This window comes from Brachyistius frenatus, unplaced genomic scaffold (assembly GCF_029030835.1).
Source record: "Brachyistius frenatus isolate BFR_SWC_R1_liver_20210118 unplaced genomic scaffold, ASM2903083v1 Contig_16, whole genome shotgun sequence".
Classification (NCBI taxonomy): Eukaryota; Metazoa; Chordata; class Actinopteri; family Embiotocidae; genus Brachyistius; species Brachyistius frenatus.
This window is the reverse complement of record NW_027210615.1, coordinates 1,815,805-1,834,104: the sequence shown is the minus strand read 5'-3', so window position 1 is coordinate 1,834,104 and position 18,300 is coordinate 1,815,805. Positions and strand designations below refer to the sequence as shown.

The following is an 18,300-nucleotide window of genomic DNA, read 5'->3' as shown; positions in this document are numbered from 1 at the left end:
GGGGAAGCGAGCTGTGGATCAAACTTGATCTGATTGGAAAACTGACCATACTACGTCCCGCCCACCGGTAATGGAAACCTGACTGGACTGCAGGCCTGTCAATCAAACAGAAAATACGTTATTGTTCATGATGGTATTATTTTCAGATGGATGAGCAGGAAACTAATAACAAGGAGTGAATTTAGCTAACAAAACTGAAATAACTTGTACAAATCTTTATTAGTTGAATGGGAGTCTATGGAGCCGGAGACTTTTTGGAGCCAACCTCCAGTGGCACCATGTGGTATTGCAGCTTAAGGCACTTCTGAATCAGTCTGTGGATCCTACACACTGCTCCTTTAAAAGTCAGGCTGTTCCATACCTTGACAACCAGCAACTAATATTTGTGAATGAAAGACAGGAGAAAACCTGAGGACCAGAGGGAGGAGGAAAATCATCAAGTTCATATGTACACATGACAAGGAAACAAAATGACGTTAAAGTCCATCAAACATTTATTTGTGAATTCTATGACAAACAGGAGGCAGTTATAATAGGCCTAACTTGTTTTACAAGCTACATTGCTCAGAAAGAACAAAAAAAAATCCCAGACCCCTTTAAAAATCCACATGGATCAAATTGTCCCCTTACGTCTTTAATGTTTGCTGCCATTTTTTTGTTTTTCATCAGCTTCAAAATGCACCTATGTACAGAAGAAATGCTCAAGTGTGGTCTATAAAGGGAGAGAGCTACATACTTCCACAGCGACCTGGGTCAGATCAGCTGTTGACATTCAGCTTTTCTCAAAGAAACAAAAAGGACAGAGTACAAACCTTTTCTTTTCAAGTAGCATTACAAGGGGACACGTTTCCTTTACTGTGTACTCATTTTATTTAGCTTTCATTGCATTCTCCTTTAATTAAAGAATTAAGCGTTATCAAAAAAAGAGACGAGTAGGTTATATAAAGCGAATATACAGGCAGTCTCGAGGCAATAGTTTAGCTAACATTATGAACAGCTAAGAATTCATGTACATATTCCCAGCATGTAAATATCATGTGAATGGTATGGAAAGACATTAAAAAAAGCTGGGAATAATCACATTGCTTTGACAGGCTTAGAGACACACAGGGAACAATAAGACTCATGGTTTGTGCCATGCAACCTGTAAGAAGTCCTCTGTCATTGGCTGGTGATGTTGTGTGACCTGTCCAACTGTTTTGTTAGTCGCTGAAATGCCTGAAATGACGTATAACCTGAGGGGGGAGGAGCCAATGTGACACCTGACAGGCAGGTGGAAAGGCTGTGGAGACAACTAACCAATGACATCAGAGTCGAGGACAGATTTGACTGCGCCACTGTTTGGACTGTTATAGAAAATATGTGAATGGGTTGCAGTACAGGTGAGATGTATTTCCAGCTCTGATATGCCACAGCTTGTGTTTGTTTTAATAAAAACCAAGTATAGTAGCAAAAATAGGAAAATAAAATGTGTTATTATTACTGTTTAGAGCAATAAAGTCCAAATTACTTAACGTGTGCAAATCTGTGAAAACATGAAACCATATTCCCTCTTTTTTTGCATCCTCTAATGTTACATAAACGCAGCAACAGTAGCAATTTCAAACATATGGCTGAATCTTCATGTTGTCTATTGAATCATATCGACTAAAACACAGGCCTGTCCTTAAATGAGCAAAATCAGCACAAAAGCATTCAGCTACAATGTAAAATCTGGTCTGAAGTTTCACCCATTTGGAGGTCTGGTCACAAAACAAACTAATTTCTGAAGTTCATCTCGACACTAAAATCCCTTCTTGGCTTGCAATGCATTTAATAGAGCAACAACAGAAGATGAGTATAAACACAAATCAGTCTGCACCTACTGCAAAATGACAAATTAAGACATTTAATCTGAATTCCAGGAATTGGGCATCATCAAACAGTAAATTTGTAGTTGGAGCCAAATATTTGCAGAAAAATAAAAGTATTATTTAAGCCAAGACATCTTTGTAGAGGAAAGGCACTAAAGTGACCTTCTCATATACAGTAAGACTCAATGACAATGGGTCTGAGGCCCTAGTACACAGTCATCAAATATATTCCAATGATCTATTATTATAAGCCACAGATACATTAATAGTGCTCTATATAATTAGATGAGGTGTCTCAGTTTATTAAAAAGTGTAAGAGGTAGAACAGAATCCGGGTAAAGCCTCTATCTAGAATTTTCGTTCCATGCACATCATCAGAAACTTCATTAGAAAAAATCCCTACATTAAGGTCTCAACATTTAAATCATTATTTTTACACAGAAATTGTAATTGATCAAAATCATATAATATTTCAGCTAAATAATGACTTGTGCCTGTTATTTTGGAGGAGTTCTGTTTCTTTCCAGTTTTGAAACTAAAATTACATTCATTTTTCTGACATGTTCAACCGGTTACATCTTTGAATTTGAAACGGGAAGAAACGTTTTAAGGAAAGATTAAAGATTAACGGTTTATTATGACAGATTTTGTAGCCTCGAAGTGCTTCTGAAAAGCAGGAAAGGTGCCAAGTCTAATAATAGTGTATGACAAAAGTTTCTTTGAGGTTTCAGACTCTTCATCCTGGTGTGTAGTGGGAGAGACTGTGGGACGACTGACTTATTATTGGACTGTGGTCACTGCAGGCAGGACTTTGGCCCGCCTTGAAGCTCCAAGTTGGTCTGCCTGCGTAATACTCTGTGCTATGTATCAGTCAGGCTTATTTTACTGCACAAGATGTTTGGACCACAGTGAATCATTTTTCTCTTACCATGACTCTACTAATGTGTCTGATCTATTTCCAGTATAGGTAATAACATGGTGGCTCCTCTTGTTAACACGCAGTATAATTTGTGTTATGCACTTAAGGAGCCAAGATAATGGATAGTATTTGTCAAAAGTCGGAAGTGTGTTATTAACAGTCTTGATTATTTCAACCCCATGATTTGAAAAACAAAAAAAACAAACATGGATGCCTGCATGAAACTGTGTGTTGGGCCAGTTTTATTGACTTCATTGTGTTGGTATGGTGAAATTCAAACACCATGTTTTTGAAAATAAATTGTCTTCGGCTTGATGTTGGCTGCCCTGGTCATTGACCCATATCTGAATTGAGGTTTGATCAACTGTGCCAGACCTCCACACTAGAAACCCAAAAATACTCCACTGAAAACCTTTGTTTGAAATCTTGACGTTACCATGTAGCTGTAGCTAAACTGTAGCTAACTGTGAGCATGGAACAAAAACAGCACATTTAGCCACATTTTGGAAGATATAAAATTGCCAGAAACATTATAAGTGTGTGATATTTAAAATATAATGTTGCTATATTTTTCCAAGTAAAAAAAAAAAAGGCATTTGCACATACAGGTCACTAGTGGTAAATTAACAATTAGTTCGGAGTGACTGAGCTGACTCGAACAGAAGACGCTGTGAAGACTTGGCATCCTTGAACACGAGTTTTGACTTATTGAAACATTAATGTTCATGAACTTTATACCAAAAGCACCAGTATGTACTTGAAGTGTTTTCCTTTTCTTTTGTTGTTGTTAAATATACAAAATGTATTCTGATCCAGTTAATTCTCCAGATGTGTAATGTAGCTAAAGACCTTAATGGAAATGTCATGAAATGTAAAAGGGAATGGATTTTGTACTCAACCTTAATGGCCGTGCTTTTTGGGACACTTGGAATCATGAGGTTATTGGTTTTCTGTGGTGTAATTAATCAGATTGCTTTAAAACTACTTGTATTGTAGTTGTGAAAAAAAAAAAAAAAAAAAAAAAGCACAGTCTTGTCCTATGGCAATCAGGCCGGTAGCTTTTGAAGTGGTGACTGGTTTCATGCAGTTGGTTTTGTACCAGCAGTGAGGGCCACAGTGGAGACAGACAGCAGCATTTAGACTGTGGGTTTTCCTCAGGGTGTTATTTAAATACATCCACTGTTACTGTAATGCCCTATTTTAAACTGCTGAGTCATTAAATTGGGTGCAGAGACCGAGGAACGGTGGACTGCTACTCATACACAGTGGAAGAGACATATTAAAATAGACGGATAGATAGATGGGTAGATGCCTTGTTAAAAGGCAGCAATCCCACAGCAGACTATACTCCAAATAGCACCATGATAACTAAATAGAAAGAATAGAAACAGGCTAATATATCAGCAAAAAAATCCATAAAAAAACAAAAAACTAAACAAAAATAATTTACTTTCCAGAAATATAATATAACCCTTGATATAAAAAAAAAGTTAATATAGTGTATACAATAAACCCTCCTACACCTGTTCACCATTTTGCCCCTCCTTCACTGTGGTACAGTACTTTATAGAATCTTTAGTACTGCCTGATTGTAATTATGTGCATAAAAACAATCTTATTCATTTAAAAAAAAAAAAAAAAAAAAAAAAAGGCCTGCTGGGTTTGTGTGTGTTTTAAATAGAGTCCAGTTTTGGTGTGAGCTGACTAATAGGCGATCTAACAGGCACTTTGAATATCAGTTGATTGATTAGAAAGAGAGTGACATGGCAAACAAATGAGATAGGAGAACAAAAATGTAATAAAAACCCTTTCAAATATGATTGTTTTCAATTTACAGTATCTTTTTCTATGTTTTCTATAAACTAATAAGACTCTTTGCCCTGTTACATTTTTGTCAGTCCACATTTTTAGTCTTTAACTTCTTTACCAGATATTTCATATAGGTGTGCAGAAATCCTACTTAAAGACATTTTATATTTATCACTGACGGCAATTTAAAGCTGTATAATTTAGTAAATCAACCTGACAATAGTTTGAAAATATCATATTAAATACTTAAAACCTTTCATGAAATTCTTACTTGAAATAAGTAAAAACTTTCAGTGCTTTAACTCCTGACTGCAGATAGACAGCCACAGCTCTTCGCTTGTAAAGTTTAAAATGCTACATTTTCGTAGGGATCGCACAGTAGCTACGCCATCGGTGTAGTACTAAAACAGGAGAGACGTGTGTGAGAGCAGAGAGGGGTGATGAAAGAAGTTAAAGGTGAATATTATTAAACTGTCCAGGGGACGTTAACATCAATAAACCAGATGGCTGACAAGTGAGAAACTGAATGTACAAACCAAACACACAGATACACATCTGGCAAAGACTCAAACTCTGAATCTTTTCTCTAATTAAAGGAATAGATTGAATCCATTCTCTTTTAACACAGTTCTGAGTTTCTGGTCAATGGTACTAATTTCTCCAAAGATAAGAGTGTTAGCAGTTTGGCTGTGACTGCACTGTGTCATTGATTCTTTAGTCAACTCTTCTTATTTGAAATGTAGAGTGTAGGGATGCACATGATGGGCCATTATCATGTTTAACTTATCAAAACACTTCTTAACTTTGTAAATCAGATTTCAAAAGTTCAGTGTAGATGAACTTGATTTGCTGTCCTTCAAAAAACAAAAAGGGAATGCATTTGATGTGTTGGTTTTGCAAACTAGTGGCTGGAAACTTAAAAAGAAAACTGGTATAAGAAGAAAAAATAAAGATTATTAGTGCATCTCTATCCAGTGCCACGTGAACTCTGCAAGGGGCTCTGAGTTTGACTTTGCAATCAATCAGGAACTGTCCCCAATCAGCGTGCTGGAGGACTGTCGAATGTGTCTTCATCAGATCATCGCTAAAAGGTTTCAGGAGGAATCTTGACATCAGTGAAGCTCTATCTTCAAAAATATGAACAGGCTCTCTTTTGCCTACTGAAACAGATTCAAACCAAAATGATAATTGCAATCGGACTCTGGAGGATAACTTCTTTGAAGTAGGTGTTCATACATCAACAAGTTTTAAGTCACGGCTACAATACCACAAAATTTCCCCAAATTTGTGGCCAAAGTTCTTCTGGGATTGCAGGAGACTGTAAGGTCTAAACAGTTCAGGTTTACAAATCAATAACAATAGTAGGAGGTCTTCTCTGAGATCAGTTTCAGGGGTCCGTTACTGGAGTCCAGATCTGGTCACGCTGGGATACCCAACAGTCCTTGAGTTCTTCCTTTTGCGAACTAATAGGAGACACTGTAAACTAGTCCGCGACTGAAGTAGTTGTGTACTCAAGATGTGGCATTTTCAGATCCAGGTTGGAGACGCTCGCTGGAATGTTATTGTGCTATAATCAATCGAAAGCGGCGTAATTTCCCGGCACAGCATGTGTTTGTGACAAGGTTCAGAGAGAAACCATCTCTGGAGAAATCATGGGAGCGCTCCACCAGACGACATCTTGGAGACTAATGGTTTCAGAGCTGCAAATGCAACGTCAAGATCTTCTGAGCTGTGATGGATGTCTGCAGTAACACATGCACTTATTTCAATGCATACTCAAACAGGTGACTGCATCATTTCTTTGCACCTTAGATATCTGTAAATCCAACTGCTCGTTCAACAGCATGGTGTCAGGATGTCCTCACTGAGTTGGATCTTCAGTACAAGGCAGACCACTTGTAGTACCTGTTATTGTTCATGTTGGAGGTGTTTAGTAGTTCCAGTCTTGACATCATCGTTTTACTTGTTAGACTCTCCTCAGTTCATTGTTATTCTTGTTTAAGTGTGTGTCTGTGTTTTCTGTCCTGCTGGTAGTTTGGTTGGATCTGAGTTGGAGTTTTCGTCCTCCCTGTCCTTGGCATCAGAATGGTTCGGCCCAAGACAAGTCGGCGTTTATGAATGTGTGTGTGTGGCAGTAGGTTTGTGGGGCAGTGTGTGCAGTGTGCCATCAGTGTGTGTTATGTTTGGCAGTGCGCCTGTGTGGCAGGTTGTGGGTGTGTATGTACACTGGGTGATGTGAGAGTTGTGGGAAAGTGTCTTCATGGCAGTAGTGTTTGTGGAGAATCAGTATTGCTTTGTGTGTTTGTGTGTGTATCTTTGAATGTGTTGTGTGGCAGTAAAACTGTTGTCACTCGTTACAGGCTTCCACCTTCTCTTCTGTTGCTGCCGGAGACTCTTGTGGACGGTGCTTGCAGTGGCGAGTGGCGGCTCTCGATGGTCGGGCGAAGCAGGGAGACTGGGCAGCGCAGTCACAAGGTGCATCCTGGGAAAGAGAAATATGTCCTTTTTAGCCAAACATGCCGGTATAAATGGTCTTTTTTCATATATATTTCAAACATTTCTGGTTAAGCTTTAAGAACATACCACTGCAAGTTAAACTTCTAATATTTTATCTGACTGTCTGAAAATGCAAACATGGTTTTGCCATCATTCCAAGAAGTCGTGACCTTTTCTGAGAGATATTTTAAAAAAAATGGTTAAAGCGGGTGCTCTCATTATGATGATAATGAATTGGTTTGCTTTGCAAGAGAAACACACAAGAACACAAATCCTCGTCTGTGCCTGACCCAAAACAAATTTCACCTGATGTCTACGACAACTGCTTTCATAATGTATGTATTGTCAAGTCTGTTGTCTGTTGAAGACTTTTTCTACCAATCAGCATTATAACTAGGTTATGCTCCACAGGAAATCGTTTGAAGACGATCCATCCTACTGGGCGTAGAGCTTGGGTTAATCTTAACCAATTAGCATGTGCAAAAAACGGCTGACACTCTGCCTTCACTGCAACTATCTACCGTGTCAATCAAATAATTTTACCCTGACAACAGCGTATTTTTAAAATAAACGCCAGAAGCTTTAAGAGGCACTGAGCATTTGTTAATTGTTTTTCTGGTCACAAAGAGTTGAGAAATGTTTACACTGCGCTCGTCACTGTCACCAGCCGTCCAATCACAGTGAAGGAGGGGTGGTAGAAATGCGCTACACCGCTGATACTGGTTGCTGGTTGGTCCGCCAATCGTCAGCCCGCCAATCACCAGTCCGCCAGGCTACATTATAACAGCATTACAAAGAAACATTAAAACTGCAAGCAGTGATATGCGGGCCCTCGCGTGCTGCACGTCGGGGCCGCCGGCTCCCCGAGTTGCAGTTTAAATTTTTTTCTTGATCTCGTTCCTTATTCTTCTTTAAAAAATAATAATTTTTTTGGCGGCTTTAACATCTTCAAAAACTCATGAAAGTTGGTGCCTGATGCAAGTTTGGAGCATTGTTTGACCTTAAACATCAACTTCCTGTGTCATGGCGAAACATCAAACTTATCCGCGTCACCCTGGCTATACTATATACTATATACTCTATACTCTAAACTCTATACTATATACTATATACAAAAATGAATTTGGGGTCAAATGTTTTGGACGACATGCTATAGTATGACTTGTTTTGAATATTTCGGACGTCATAGTATGACTGGACGACGTACTTTGGATATTTTGGATGACTGTTTTTATCACTTTTTGGAGTATGACCTTTTTCTGAACTGACATGCATGCCTCAAGTTACTTCTCACTGTGAGGCAACTGCTCTAACCGATGGTTACTCGATGGTTGATGGTGATTCAACTTTTAGTGAAGTTGAAACATTTGGAGAAATTGAAAAAGGTTTGCATACACTACACATTACAAGTAGATATTTAATATCACTGCAGACCTCCTTGAAAACACGTATATCTACTATCCAAAGAATGTCTGCGGCAATTTTGGTCGCATTTGAATGAATATTTGTGGACGGTGGAGTTATAGGTTACAATGAGCCAAAGATTTGTCATAATGCAGAACCATTGCCTGGGAAGATTGCACTGCACCAGTGGTTAGCACTGTTGCCTCTCAGCTAGAAGGTTGGGGATTCGATTCCCCGCTTTGTTATGGCTTAAAAAAAAAAAAAAGTCATACTGCAGCATATCATCCAAATTATGAAAAAAAAAGAAAAGTCATACTACAGCAAAAAGTGACCTAAAAGTCATTTTTGGGTCTCTTTTTGGGCAACGTGCCATAGTATGACTTTTGGGTCATTTGTTGGCTGCCACGGGCACACCGATCGACAAAAACAAATTCTTATGATAACTTTTAATTCCAAACATGTTAAGAGGGCACAGACTAAATTTCAAGTCGGTCTGACAAAATTTGAAGGAGTCTGTTAAAGTACAACATGTGCGAATCGCCAAAAATGGCGACTAAATTCAAAATGGCGGACTTCCTGTTGACTTGACGTAATGGTGCGATGTAACTTTTTTGTACATCTAGGTATGACACACAAGTCCACCGAATTTCGTGCATGTAGGTAAATGTAGCCGCCAGGGCATCTCTTTAGGGGGCACTAGCGAGCCATTTGGCCACACCCACTCGCGACTCCACTAAAATACAAAATTTTTCGCCGGGAGAGATGGGTGTACCAACTTTCGTGAGTTTTTAAATATGATAAAGCCGCCAAAAATGCAGTTGTTTACGGAGAATCATAACAATCGCTTGAATAAGAATAGGGCCTTCGCACCATCGGGGCTCGGGCCCTAATAATGCACCGTTGATAGAAATGGATAACTTAATTTGATAATTTGATCACATTATGCTCCTGAACGTGGCCAAGACCAGAGAGATGGTGGTCGACTTCAGGAGGAAGACGACGGAACATCAACGCTGTCTACAAGAAGGGGATGAGTCGACTCTTTTTCTTGAGGAATCTCCGATCCTTCAATGTGTGCAGAAAGATGTTGGAGATGTTCTACCAGTCTGTTGTGGCCAGTGCTTTGTACTTCGCTGTGGTCTGCTGGGGGAGCAGCACTGGAGCCGGCGACACCAACAGACTTAACAAACTGGTCGGCTCCATCATCGGCTGCAAACTGGACAGCCTGGAAAAGGTGGTGAAGAGGAGGACGCTGAGGAAACTATTATCCATATTGGATAATCCTGACCACCCTCTCCACCACCTGCTGCAGGGACAGAGGAGCACTTTCTCCAATAGATTCCTCCAGCTCCGCTGTCACAAGGACAGATACAGGAGATCATTCCTGCCCACTGCAATAAGACTGTACAATAACTCACCTCTGGCAAAATCCATCACACAACAATAACACCGTTGTCTGTTTTTCTTGGTTTTTTTAAACATAAAAAAAACAAAAAACTTTGCACTATTGTTTAGTTAGTTTTAATTTAATTATTCTATTTTATTTTATTCTATTTTACTGTATATACTGTGCATTTTTATATTTAATATTTTTTACTGTTATTTTATTTCTTTCCTGTATCTATAAATGCTGCTGTAGCAAAAGAATTTCCCCTTGGGGATTAATAAAGTAACTGACTGACTGACTGACTGACTGACTGACTGTCTGTCTGTCTGTCTGTCTATCTATCTAAAATCTATCTAACTATCTATCTATCTATCTATCTATCTATCTATCTATCTATCTATCTATCTCTCTCTCTCTCTCTCTCTCTCTCTCTCTCTCTCTCTATCTATCTATCTATCTATCTATCTATCTATCTATCTATCTATCTATCTATCTATCTATCTATCTATCTATCTATCTATCTATCTATCTTAAAAATCTAAACTGTATAGAATGCTTTTGAAAAATCAATGGAAGAGTTGAAGAGTACTTTCAAATTTGTAAAATGGGCTTAAACAAGCAAAACTACTGGTATGGTCCGCGTAATTTAAAAAAAATAAAACTGCATTTCCATGGGTCTCACCTCAATCCCAGATCCTGCAGCGACGGCGTTGCTCATCGTTTCCTTCACTCCTCCCATGATGTTGACCATCTCCTCCCCAGCTGTCTGCCTCATAAACCTCTTATTGACAATCCTGGTCACGTTGTCATTGCCTCCACCCACCCCAGCCAGCGGGTTGAGCCCTCCGACTGACACACACTCCGGCTTGGGCTCATCCACACTACCGAGGGCCCCTAAGACAGCGAGACCTCCGAGGGAGTCTCTTTGCGCTCTCTCCCCGGGCAGGGTGAGTCCTCCCGGGCTGCGGCTGCTGCAGACATTCCTGATGAACTCCTGGACCAGGCCTCCGTACCGCTGAGAGCTGGGCTCAGACCCGCACACTGCCGCTACGGAGGGCTTTCCTGCCGCGGGAGGCTGCCGAGCTGGGCTGGCAGTCTGGCTGGCACCTGATGCAAAACAGGGATCAAAGGCGGCTATTACAATGGAGAGGACTGATTGAATCCTGGAGGCATGCTTGCACTGTGGAGTCAATGTTTGCAAAATGTAATTAACAGGACTTTGGGTGATGTCAATGCTAGTTTAGGGATTTGTCTCTTATGTCTCTTATGGTAGAAGTTTGTGTTCTCCCTTTTCCATCTGGTGATGATTCACAAGTCTTCAAACAAAACTTCAACCACCTGGGCACTGATAGTTATGTTTAAAAAAACACTCCACAGATAAACATAGAACGAATAACAGTCCCTCAAAACAGGCATTTTTTGCAGTTTCAAGTTCAGATGTGTTCCAGTGTGTTTCTGTGATTGAGTGACAGCAGCTGGCAGGCCGAGCCCTGGCATCAGCAGGAGAATGGGCAGTCAAAGTAAACAATTTTGCATTGCAGCACATAATGGAAAGAGTGTTTAATTACTGCTATTGAAGAGTAAAGGTTTGTCCACAGCTATGTTTTTTACATTGCCCGTCTTATGTGTCTGAAGGAATGGATACACTCCTATTCTCTGAGAATGTGCTGCTGGATGTTCAGCTAGCAAGACAGAAAGCCAAAGAAAGGCAAACAGTGACTTTTACAGGTATGTTCATATGTCTAATGTTCTGCAGCTTACTATCTGATTAGTTATGTAGCCTGTAAACTGACTTTTGCAGTTCACTTTTCTCTTGTGGATGTTTGCTCAGCTGCTTATTCAACAGCAAGACTATACCGGTTTAAACGGTCTCCCATGCAGTGGATGAGACCGTTCCCGAAGGTCCCAGAGGGAAGTTTCTGGAAGCAGCTCCTATTTAAAGAATTCACTGTGAGCAGACACAAACTTTCTCTGAACCTTTGCGATGAACCCAAATTCACAGAAACTAAGAAACAGATGCTGTGTACATTCTGATCAAAACGATTAAAAAAAAAACTTTTTCCCAGCAGAAATTTGGGCATTTCATTGCAGAGAATGCACATTGATCACATTAAAATGACTGCATTCCTTTTGGGTGAGCTTCAGGTTCCTGTTGCTGGACAAGTTGGCTCACTGTCATGGCCATCGTTAATGGCCTGTGCTTTTTCTGCTGTTTGTTGATGTCACCGAGCAACCAGCTGGCACACCTGCTACTAATTAGCTAGTGTTTCCTGACAGCACTATCCGTCCCGCATAATTTGGTTTTAAAGTAAAACCAAAAGTTGTAAATAGGAAATATGCCTCGGTCCTTTTTGTGCTTTGATTTACATTTTTTTTAATATTTCAGGGAATTTTTTAGAGTCAAAGAAAGAGAATTTGATCGATAATTTGATAATTACTTTCTCCTTTCGGCGAGAAAGGAGAAAGTAATTATCAAATTATCGATCAAATTCTCTTTCTGCAGCAAGGCGATAACATACTAATAAGTTAAAGAAAATTCTCCGTTACTCGTCAAACACATGCAGTTTCTTACCTAGGTCACCCCTCCAGAGCGACTCTGTGCTTCCGGCGTGCTCCACCACGCTGAAGAGGCTGGACAGGCCGTCGGTGAGGCCGCTCAGGACGGGGCTGTCCCTGGTGGTAGTGGAGCGAGCCCACGCCGAGCCGCCTCCACCACTGATGGGTCTCTGCTGGAGGCTCCACAGGCTGCGGTCCCTGGGGGACGACGTCCCATCCAGTCTGGAGGTGGAGCCTAAAAACAAAACAAAATTCAAATCAATTCAATTCAATTTTATTTATATAGCGCCAAATCACAACACAGGTTATTTCATGGCACTTAACACATTAAAGTCCTTACAGCAAGACTTTACAATATTATACAGAGAAACCCAACAATTCAACAATTCCCACATAAGCTAGAAGGAAAAAACTCCTCAAAACAAAACAAAACAAACAGTTAGATAGCTCACTCTTCAGAAAGTGTACATTGAAAATGAATGAAGTGGGTTAATAGAGCCATAACAACATAACCTGTATTAAAATAAATGCTTAAAATGTTTGTATTACCTGACGACACTCTGCGCTGTAATTTTGGTGATCCGTACTTGGGTGAGCAGCACGGCCTATCGATGCGACTGTGAACTTTATCCAGTGATGTCGATATCTGCCGAGTTCGGGCTGATGCCAACGAGGAGGTGGTTGTTGATGAGGCGCGAGGAGACCAGGGTTTCTGTAACCCCGCCCCTCTGCTGCTGGGAAGGGTCTCGGTTTGAAGCCCAATGCTCACGTATTGGGCTACAGTCTGTGTGGACCTGGAGGATACTCCGACCGCCTGGGTGGACAAATGGATGTGATGGAGGTTACATGTTTCAGAGAAGGATAACATACAGAGTGGAGCATGCTTTCTCTTGAAGCTACAGTAGGTCATCATGTATTAGTATATGGCAAAAATCTTCATATTATCATGTAGTAGACAAAATATTTTCTTAAAAGATGTAGCATCTGCCAGTTCATTTACATTATCTTAACTTGTTTCCAGTATGAATCAGCTTATTTAAAGACATTTTTTTTTTAACATTAGACAATTCTTGAAACTTTTAAATTGAATCTTATTAGCTCAAATACATTTCCCGTACTGGCATTTCCTTTTTTGCAAAAAACATAAAGCAAGCCAGTTAGGATTCAAAAATAGACCACACATACTTTATAGGATGGAGAATCATAAGAAGAAGCGTTACCTGACTCCCAGGCTCCTTGCTGGATTTCCTTTCCAGAGATGAAGAGCGAATGGCCTGCCGGACACAGTTGGTCATCTCCTTCATGTCGTCACTTAAATTTGCCGAAATCTCCCCGATCTCCAGGCCGTGGAAAGCAGACGAGGACGTCATCCCTTCAACCACACTGCTGGTTGAGCTGCTGACGCTGTTATTGATGACACTAGGCATAGAGCTGGTAAAGCAGCCGCTTCTGCTCTCCAGCAGCTCTCTGTGCTGTTTGGACAGAGAGCTCAGCCACTGCTCATAAGAAGAGAAGGAGGATGCAGGTTGTTGATGTTGAAGCTCCAAGGTTTCAACGCCAGTGTCCGAACCGTTCAGTCCCAGGGAGGAGCCCCCATTCTGGGTGTGCTGTAGCTCCCTGAACTCCTGGCTCCGTCTCTGATGCTCCATGCGTCGCACCGCGGGAGGGCTGTAGTAGATCCGGATGCCGGTGCGGTCTGGAGCAGTGTAGCTCCTCTGCACAAACTCCAGGTCCAGCTGTGATCCGACTAAGCTGCTGCAGGAGCCGCTGGGACCGTCCCAGGTTTTATAGGTGTCCGCGATCTCTGGGGTCTGGGACAAGAGACAAAAGTACAGAATCTTTGTCAACACATGAATGAATCCAGTCTTTGATTCACTAGTTTTCCAAAAGTGATGTCAATACATAGAGCATAATGGGATAATATTATACTATTAATGATTAAACATTTTAAATAACTTATAACCTCATTGGTCAGGTAGGTCCAGTTCTTCCTGGTGATGTCACCCAGCTCTGGCCGAATAAAAAGAGGCGGGTCTGCAAACTGTATTTTCTCCTCCCGATTGGCTGCTCCATTGACCTGCGCTCCCTCCAGCTCTAATGCGGATTTGATCCTGTTCACAAATAAGTTGATAAGAAAAGAGAAGTTATGGTTCAAGAGTAATGATGTACCAGTAATAAACTCACTAAACAAACTGAGTTTAGTTTTGAAAAAATACATTTTCTCTGTGTATTCAAACTAATGTAAATACCAGTGTTTTTAATTGTTACCTTAGTGATCCTGTTCCATTAGCAACGACTAAGTCTGCAGAGGATTCGCCACTCGATGGCTTCGACTGTGAGGACAAAAAAGCCACAGACTGTCAGTGAAAAGGAAATTACTGCTTCTCACAGCTTATTAGCATTTAAACGACCTGCATCATCTGGAGCAAATTGCTCCTGCAGCGTCCTTCGTTTCTACATTAATGTTTTTTCACACCATAGAAGACATCTACACATTCCTTTCTTTGCCAGCCACTTCCTCTGCAGCTGTTATGACAGGAGGAATGGGAGACTTGGTCTGGTGTAATATATCTGCGTGGAAACACACACACTCACACCCAGATGGTAATGCTGAGTCAGTGTGTTTCAAACTTGAAGCCATTTCCCCTCAGAGGAAAGAGGCAGAATGAGAAAGAGAGAGTGTGAGGAGGGATGAGGACATCTGCAGATAATGTGCTTATTTGTCCAGATGCACTGCTGGATTTTCGCTTTCACCTGCAGCTCAAGAACCAGACGGCCTGGATGTGTACCGTATACTGACAGAAAGATAAATACATACTACTTCAGTGCTTCCCAAACAGCGTAGTTATATATTAGGGGGCTAGTTCCTCCATCCATCATCATCCATCATCTTCCGCTTATCCAGGGTCGGGTCGCGGTGGCTGCAGGCCAAGCAAGCTGACCCAAACTTTCCTCTCCCCGCAACATCTTCCAGCTCATCCTGGCGGATCCCGAGGCGTTCCCAGGCCAGCCGGGAGATATAATCCCTCCAGCGTGTTCTGGGTCTTCCCCGGGGTCTCCTGCCAGTTGGGCGTGCCCGGAAAACCTCCAGAGGGAGGCGCCCAGGAGGCATCCTGATCAGATGCCTGAACCACCTCAGCTGACTCCTTTGGACGCGAAGGAGTAGCGCCTCAACTCGAAGTTCCCTCCTGATGTCCGAGCTCCTTACCCTATCTCTATAAGGATGAGCCCGGCCACCCTACGGAGGAAACTCATTTCGGCCGCTTGTAGCCGCGACCTCGTTCTTTCGGTCACGACCCAGAGCTCGTGACCATAGGTGAGGGTCGGAACGTAGATCGCCTGGTAAACTGAAATCTTCACCTTCCGGCTCAGCTCCCTCTTCACCAACACGGTCCGGTGCAGCACCTGTTGTACTGATGCAGCCGCACCGATCCGGCGGTCGATCTCCCGCTCCATCTTCCCCTCACTCGTGAACAAGACCCCGAGATAGTTAAACTCCTTCGCTTGAGACAGGCACTCCGTCCCCACCTGGAGGGGGCAATCCACCGGTTTCCAGCAGAGAACCATGGCATCAGATTTGGAGGCCTCATCCCCGCTGATTCACACTCGGCTGCAAACCGCCCCAGTGAGTGCTGGAGGTCGCGGTCCGAAGAGGCCAACAGGACCACATCATCTGCAAACAGCAGAGATGCGATCTGGTGACCCCCAAACCCGATGTTCTCCTCCCCCCGGCTGCGCCTAGATATCCTGTCCATGAAGGTCACAAACAGGATCGGTGACAAAGGACAGCCCTGGCGGAGGCCATCGCCCACTGGAAACAAGTCTGACTTATTGCAGAGAATACGAACACAGCTCCTACTGTGGCTGTACAGAGACCGGATGGCCCGTTGCAACGGGTCTGGCACCCCGTACTCCCGCAGCACCCCCCACAAAAATCCCCGGGGGACCCAGTCAAAAGCTTTCTCCAAGTCCACAAAACACATGTAGACTGGATGGGCAAACTCCCAGGACCCCTCCAGTAGTCTTGCGAGGGTAAAGAGCTGGTCCACTGTTCCATGACCGGGACGGAATCCGCACTGCTCCTCTTGAATCTGAGGTTCGACAAGCGGTCGACACCTCCTTTCCAGCACCGTGGCATAAGCTTTGCCTGGGAGGCTGCGTACTACGATACCCCGATAGTTGGAGCACACTCTCCGGTCCCCTTTTTTGAAAATGGGAACCACCACCCCGGTCTGCCAGTTCAATGGCACTGTTCCCAACCCCCATGTGACAGCCCAGCAATGTCCAGCGCCTTCAGCATCTCAGTCCCTGCTTTCCCTTCTTGAGTCGTCGGATGGTTTGCCGAATTTCCTTGACCGAAAGTCCTTCTCCATGGCCCCCCTAACTCCTCCCATGGCCCCCCCTAACTCCTCCCATGCCCAAGTTTTAGCACCTGTGACCACCATAGCTGCAGCCCTTCTGGCCTGCCGGTACCTCTCAGCTGCTTCAGGAGACCCCTGAGCCAACCAGGCCCGAAAGGCCTCCTTTTTCAGCTTGACAGCTTCCCTCAGTTCTCGGGTTGCCGCCAAGACAGGCACCGATGACCTTCCGACCACAACTCTTAGCAACCACATCCACAATAGAGGCTTTGAACATGGTCCCCTCAGACTCCATGTCCCCAACCTCCCTCGGTATGTGAGAAGTTCTTCCGGAGGTGAGAGTTGAAGATCTCACGGACAGACGTTTCCAATTTACCCTCACTACACATTTGGGCTTGCCAGGTCTTTCCAGCCGACTCCCCCATCATCTGATCCAACTCACCACCAGGTGGTGATCGGTTGACAGCTCTGCTACTCTATTCACCCGAATGTCCAAGACATACGGCCGCAGATCAAATGATACAACTACAAAGTTGATCATTGATCTCCGGCCTAAGGTGTTCTGGTACCAGGTACACTAATGAGCCACCTTATGCTCGAACATGGTGTTTGTTATGGCCAAACCATGACTAGCATAGAAGTCCAGTAACAAAACACCACTCAGGTTCAGATCGGGCAGGCTGTTCCTCCCAAACACCCCCTGCCAGGTTTCTCCGTCGTTGCCCACGAGCGTTGAAGTCTCCCAGGAGAACTAGAACCCAGGAGTCGGGAGGCGCCGCCCTTTCCAGGACTCCCCCCACCGACTCCAAGAAGGCTGGATACTGCGAACTGCCATTCGGTGCATAAGCACAAACAACAGTCAGAGTCTTCCTCCCTGCAACCCGCAGGCGCATGGAGGCGATCCTCTCATTCTCCAGGGAGAACTCCAACATATCGGCGCTCAGTCGGGGGCTCGTGAGTATCCCCACTCCCGCCTGGCGCCTCTCACCCTGGGAAACTCCAGAAAAGGATAAAGTGAGACCAGTTTGCCTTAGCTGATTCCCCGGACAACATAGCTCCCAGGATCACTGAGCCACTCAAGCCCCTCCACCATGTTAAGGTGGCGATTCACAGAGGGCTGGTTCCTCTTCAAATATATATTTTTTAAATAACACATATCTCAAATAAAGCATAATAAATTGCATGTTTACACCAAAGGTTTGCACATTTATATTGCACCCGTTTATCAATATCATTGATATTGTAATGTGCGCAAGTCATAAATACGTGCCCTTCAGTCGCACTAAAATACACTAGCAATCACTTCTCCTATAAGTACTTTTAGGTTTTGTAAATATAATTACAGGTGCTAAAGCAATCTATTTGCATTTCACCTCCCAGTATTTTGCATGTTCAAGTAGAAATGGCCAATATTACATATGCATTCGGGGCAAACACGCAAAATGGACACCGTGTGTTAAATTGCACATTTGAAAGATGCAATCGTCACTGCATGTCATTAGTAGAGCAGCTTGGAGA

The 18,300-nt window shown here is 42.8% G+C and overlaps 1 protein-coding gene across 2 annotated transcripts in view; it reads right to left on the bottom strand.

Moving 5' to 3' along the window:
* Positions 1-471: 471 nt before the first annotated feature.
* Positions 472-18,300, bottom strand: part of mtcl2 (microtubule crosslinking factor 2) — a 113,046-nt gene continuing 95,217 nt past the window's right edge. The window contains exons 18-25 of one of the 2 annotated variants that reach the window (XM_069693899.1): positions 14,693-14,757; positions 14,388-14,535; positions 13,645-14,235; positions 12,974-13,238; positions 12,441-12,659; positions 10,551-10,975; positions 7,722-7,850; positions 472-7,063 (exon numbers count right to left, since the gene is read on the bottom strand). In XM_069693899.1, coding sequence (XP_069550000.1) covers positions 6,929-7,063; positions 7,722-7,850; positions 10,551-10,975; positions 12,441-12,659; positions 12,974-13,238; positions 13,645-14,235; positions 14,388-14,535; positions 14,693-14,757 — 1,977 coding nt within the window. In that variant the 3' untranslated portion in view covers positions 472-6,928. The remainder of the gene's footprint in view (positions 7,064-7,721; positions 7,851-10,550; positions 10,976-12,440; positions 12,660-12,973; positions 13,239-13,644; positions 14,236-14,387; positions 14,536-14,692; positions 14,758-18,300) is intronic. The other variant, XM_069693900.1, reaches the window with a different exon arrangement.